This window comes from Lactuca sativa, chromosome 9, assembly GCF_002870075.4.
Source record: "Lactuca sativa cultivar Salinas chromosome 9, Lsat_Salinas_v11, whole genome shotgun sequence".
NCBI lineage: Eukaryota > Viridiplantae > Streptophyta > Magnoliopsida > Asterales > Asteraceae > Lactuca > Lactuca sativa.
The window spans coordinates 31,248,483-31,253,780 of record NC_056631.2 but is presented as its reverse complement, the minus strand read 5'-3'; the positions used below and the strand labels follow the sequence as shown (position 1 = coordinate 31,253,780).

The 5,298-nt window shown below is 33.8% G+C and overlaps 1 protein-coding gene across 1 annotated transcript; it reads right to left on the bottom strand.

Annotated features, from left to right (window-relative positions):
- Nucleotides 1–1,690: 1,690 nt before the first annotated feature.
- LOC111878647 (alpha-soluble NSF attachment protein) lies at nt 1,691–4,647 on the bottom strand. Its single transcript, XM_023875157.3, has 9 exons — nt 4,424–4,647; nt 3,423–3,610; nt 3,201–3,250; nt 3,029–3,101; nt 2,772–2,851; nt 2,533–2,684; nt 2,240–2,447; nt 2,051–2,131; nt 1,691–1,957 (listed from the first exon to the last, which is right to left on the bottom strand). The coding sequence occupies exons 2-9, from the start codon at nt 3,565–3,567 to the stop codon at nt 1,877–1,879; spliced, it is 870 nt and encodes a 289-aa protein (XP_023730925.1). The 5' UTR covers nt 3,568–3,610; nt 4,424–4,647; the 3' UTR covers nt 1,691–1,876.
- Nucleotides 4,648–5,298: the final 651 nt, after the last annotated feature.

Here is a 5,298-nt window from a genome sequence, read left to right as displayed (position 1 = left end):
ACAAACACACTTAAAACTAAATAACACATAAATGATGAACCTGGGATGAATGATCTAACAATCATCTTCAATTTGTTCCTTTGGAGGATAAAAGACAAAACCCCACCAAGAATCCATTATGACCACCAACATCCCTAAACTAACCATCATCTTCACAACAGCCTCAATACAACAATTAATTCTCCATTCCAGCCATGATTATTGATACTTGTGTGAAAAGAAGCACCAAACAACCAACACATGTTCCCTCCCCATCTTGTTATTCCTTTTTCTTTTTTCTATTAAATCGGACCTACAAATTCAACACAAATAGATCTATCTTGATTCTTATTGAGTTATTGGGCCGACTAGAGAGAAAAAACACACACACGCACACCTACAAGCTGGTTGAAAGGGAAGGAACTGATATTAATTTTTTTCGTGTGATTGGACAGAAAAATGAAAGAGAAGATGGTTAGATTGACCTTGAGAAACAGGGAACGCACATCGATCTTGAGAAAAAGGGGCACCCTCCATCCCGTTCTTAATTTCACACATATTAACTGTCAAATCAATTAGGTCATAATGGGTACATTTGATGATGCGTGTGGCTGGTGGAGAGGCAAGAGGAAGAAGATGTAGTTCAAATGGTGAAGGTGCAGGTTACAGGAGATGCAGTGGAGATTGAAGAGGATGAAGTCGATGTCGTCGCTGGTGAAGGCTTGGCCAGAGGCAGAAGATGGAGAAAGAAAAAAAATGAGAGGGAAGATGCGACTTTGAGGAGACATAGGTATGGTGGAGGAGATATGATTCATAGTTCTTCATCGATCTTTAGATGTAGGTTACTGAACATGAAGAAGAAGATGGGTGGAGTGTTTTGGGTTGAGAGAGAGAGAGAGAGAGAGAGAGAGACCTTTTTATTTTTTAATTATTAAAATAAATAGGTATTAATTTTTATTTTTATTTTTTAAAAAATGGGATATATTTTTAGGTGCAAAAATAGTCCTTTATATGTGAAAAGACAAATATACCCTCATGTGAGATGCACATGAGGGGGTTAACAGCAAAAACTTAACGTAAGTTAAGTCGGGGGACCAATTCTACATACAAACTAGACCAAAAGGACCATGAATCCAAAAAAGTCGAGGTTTTGACTGAAACCCCAAAAAAATGTATACCACATGGACCATTTTTGCAATTTTGTCATTATTTTATTTGCTTCGATAACTTTAAAGATATCCATTTCTTAATTTTCCTTGACGATTGCCTCGTCGTTCTCATGCCATGTTTATCAAATCTCCCTCTCCCCACTTACGGTTTTAGAGATTAGTCTAATATTATTGATTTCCCTAACATTTATTGAAAATTTTAGGATCTCTTGTAACTTTAAGCCGATCAAAGCACACGATCATCTTCATAAACGGTCGCCCAGATGGGTCTCTTATAACTTTAGGCCTTAAATTGTCGTCCAGATAAAAATTTTAGGGTCCCTTGTAACTTTTTTTTTTTTTTTTTTGGCTCAAATATGGAGAACCGTATATTTGTTCAAATATTATATGTATGTGTATGTAAGTCTAGTTTGACAACTGATATATTATTACATTTGCACAATGATGGAAAACAAATTGTTGAATAATAAATTCAATTATGAGAGTCCAGTTCAATTCACGCAAATGCACACTGTTGGAAGATAGAAGAGCACACGATCATCTTCATAAACCAAAACCTTAATACTATGCAGATGTAGTCCTAATAATGAGATTACATATTTGCCCAAACAAACCCCAAATATCTGAAAAAATCCACACATAAATAAGAACACAAAGATAATAACAATCAATACCACAAATACAATAAAAATCTTGCGTATTATGTTTATGTCGTACAAAACCAACTCTTAAGTAAGATCGTCTTCCTCATCCTCCTTGGCCTTGATCAACAGCTTTACTCTCAATAGAAGCGTCGTCTTCCACTCATCCTACACAACACAATTTAAAAAACAAAAAATTAATTAATTAATTTAATTTTAATCAAATAAAAAAAAACATAAATTAATATTCGATAAAATTACCAGCTTTGTCATGCTGTCGAATTCCTTCACAGCATCAGTAAATTTTTCAACATCTTCCTCGTCTAGCGCAGCCGCTAAATCCTACAGTAACAAATTCAAAAAGAATTAAGCAGATAGCAGACAACAGACAGACAGCAGACAGAAGCAGAATTAAAATTTTAATGAGAGAAAAAGAAAATGAGAACATACGGCGAGTAATCTGTATTCACGTGTAGATGAAAAAGTGGGGTCCAGTTCCTGATAACGATCCAAAGCATTTGTGATGGCGATGACATCACCTTTGCAGAGTTGGCAAATGCCAGCATTAAGTAGATGCCCTCTCACTCCATATTTTAGCAAGTTATTATTAAGAGATTGTCGCGCTATACCCTCATAAATCTCTATAGCTTTCTGATATCTGTTCAATTCAATACACATATCACATAACAACACTACACCATTTAATTCTTTTTTACCATAAAAACCAACATAAAAGGACTTACTGTTCTAGTTGAGCTGAAAACTGAGCAATTTTCTGTTTGCATTGGTTAGCAGAAGTTGTTACTTCTTCACCTTGAAAAAGATCAGCTGCTTTGTCATAGTAAGCGATTGCTTGCTCCAAGTTTTGCTCTTGTTCATATGACTCAGCAATTTCCTGCATATGGTCAAGTTTGAAAATTATTTTTTTATTTAATTTGGCTACACATAAAAAAAAAAAACATGTTAAGTTTTGGTGGTGTACCTTGGCATATCTTGCAGACATGCTAAGCCTCCCAATTTCCATGAACAAATTTAATGCTTGCTCTAAGCAAGCTACACACTCTGCATACATCAAACGATAACAAGAGTATACATAAAACAAAAACGATAATTCCAAGAAACAGCAATGTACTTTAAACTTTTATTTATTATGATCATTATTCAGATAAAAAGGTAGTAAAGTATGTAATAGATTTACTAAATAATGCATGAACAGTGAAATGAATTCTAAGTTCTAACCTTTGATGTTTGTTTTCTTGTATGCATGACCTGCATCAGCATAAGCATTAGCAGCCTCGTGTTTGCTTTCACTCTACAAACATTAAATTCACAATCAATAAACAAACAAACAAACAAACACAAGAAATAGGTGGAAAAACAAAATTATGCACGGCAACATCAAAACATTTGCCTTTAAATAACACTGAGCCAACTTCACATATACAGCTCCAGCTTGATCCCCTGTGAAATTATATGCCACGTTAGCAGAAACAAAGAGAGAATATTCAATCTTTTTATCTTTAGCTATATCTTTACTATATTAGCACCATTAATCATTTCAGCTTACTTTGAAGACATAAATCCATTTCTTTTGTTTTAATAAATACTATTCATATTGTGTTTTAATACTTACAAGATTTAGCAAGCTTGTAACAGTTGGCGGCTTTTTCAAATAAATCACCAGCATCTTCGTACTTGGATCCAAAGAGGCCCCACCCACTCAGTTTTTTATCAGCTTTCTTCTCAAATTCTAGACCTTTTGATATTTGATCAGACATTCTCTCCAAGTCTTCTCTTTCCTCAAACAACGTTTCCCAAACTCTATGAATTCACAGAAATTAAAAACAAGATAATGTTAGAAGCATGAAGATAGAAGAAACAGTAAATTAACGAATTTTATAGGGAACATCAGTGATTTCATATTCTATATATATTTAAGCTTTTCTAGCTCAGTGATTGCTAACAAACGATTATTATCAATTTATCATTGATATTATTGAACAGTGAATCTTTATTCATACTGTGCACTATGAAAGCTTAGTTCTTCTTTCCTATTCTATAAATAAGAGTAATTGTGTAGTATCCTCCAAACAGTCCTTCTAAAAATCCTCCTCGAGGCACTTAATTAGCAGAAACCTAAACACCACAAGGTCCACAACAACCCATCTGCGAAAATCTAAACACCATACAATTCTGTCAAGCATGTTAGTATTCTACTTCATTCACCAACCTATGTGACCATTTAGGTACTGTTAAGAGGATCACAAATCCTCTGATTGGATCTGTTATATTAAGGCCCTGATTACGCTATAATTTTGCCTCGATCATAGTAGATTTAGCAATACTTTCTCTTTTCAATTTTGGATTACGAACTATGCTGTTATCAAGCATCTATTGAGTCTTTGGTTACACAGATCAAATTCGATTCAGCAACTTAATTTATGAACTATTGGGGGATTACTAGCAATAACAAGACATAAGTAGTTGACATTAAAACCCTAACAGATAAGGATCATGCAAAAAAGAATCAGCAATTGAATTAGTCTAATAAACGAATTGAAAATAATAAAACTCGTTTAAACAGATCGAAAGAAAACTCGATAGAAATGGAGTTGATAGAAGATAAACACTCACTCGTAATTGCAGAAGAGGTATGATGACGATCGACCCGCTTTACTTCAAAGGCTCTCTGCACCAGCGATCTGTGAAGTCAGATCGATCAGATTTTGATCAAATGTGAAAAAGGCAGCGGCTGCTCGATGATTTTCCTCCTTTGAAAAGTATTGTAAACCAAGCAAAGATCCTCCGGAAAGGAGTTGTTCGATAGATGCCGAGTATTCAGCTTTTTGACGAATGTCAAATACACGCATATCTATTAATTTCGGTCTCCGTTTTTTTTTCTTTTTTTCTGTGGTTTCACTTTTATGATAAAATATATAAAAGTTTTGTTGTTTTTTAAGGATCAATTAAAAGTTTCTGGATTTTAAAAGCTTTGATTTTGAATCTATTAGACTAGGGTGTTTGGAAAAAAAATATATTGTTGATTAGCTTACAACTTATTTGCTTATGGGGTAATTATTAATCTAGTCAAATTAAGAAAGTGAATAACAATTTTTAGCAAAAAATTAGTAAATGTTCAAATATAGCCCATGAAACTGTAGGTTTTTAAAATCGTCTACTGTTTCGCCATATCGTCTAATGTTTTGTGTTTTGTATGAAAAAAAATTCATTTGTAAGCTACAAAACCGTAGGTTTTGGGAAACCTATGGTTTCCTCTCGGTTTAGCTACGGTATCCCAGACCGTAGCCTACGGTTTTGGGGGAAATATATATAGTTTTTTAATTTTTAAATCTACTGTTTTTGGGGTTTCATCTACTGTTTTGTGAAAAAACCTACGGTTTTATTTTTTTAAAAAAAAATTTTATAAGATATACAAGTCGACGCTGCACAAACTGTGCATTGGGCACTTGTACACCGTAGGTTTTGTATGAAACTGTTAAGTTATAAAA

What these genes read in the sequence shown, in the direction of transcription:
- LOC111878647 (XM_023875157.3), bottom strand. Translation starts at nt 3,567, where the DNA reads ATGTCTGATCAAATATCAAAAGGTCTAGAATTTGAGAAGAAAGCTGAT. An exon ending in TTACAAGCTTGCTAAATCTT is followed by an intron (nt 3,251 to 3,422) that starts GTAAGTATTAAA and finishes ATAATTTCACAG; the next exon opens with GGGATCAAGCTGGAGCTGTA. An exon ending in GTGAATACAGATTACTCGCC is followed by an intron (nt 2,132 to 2,239) that starts GTATGTTCTCAT and finishes TTGTTACTGTAG; the next exon opens with GATTTAGCGGCTGCGCTAGA.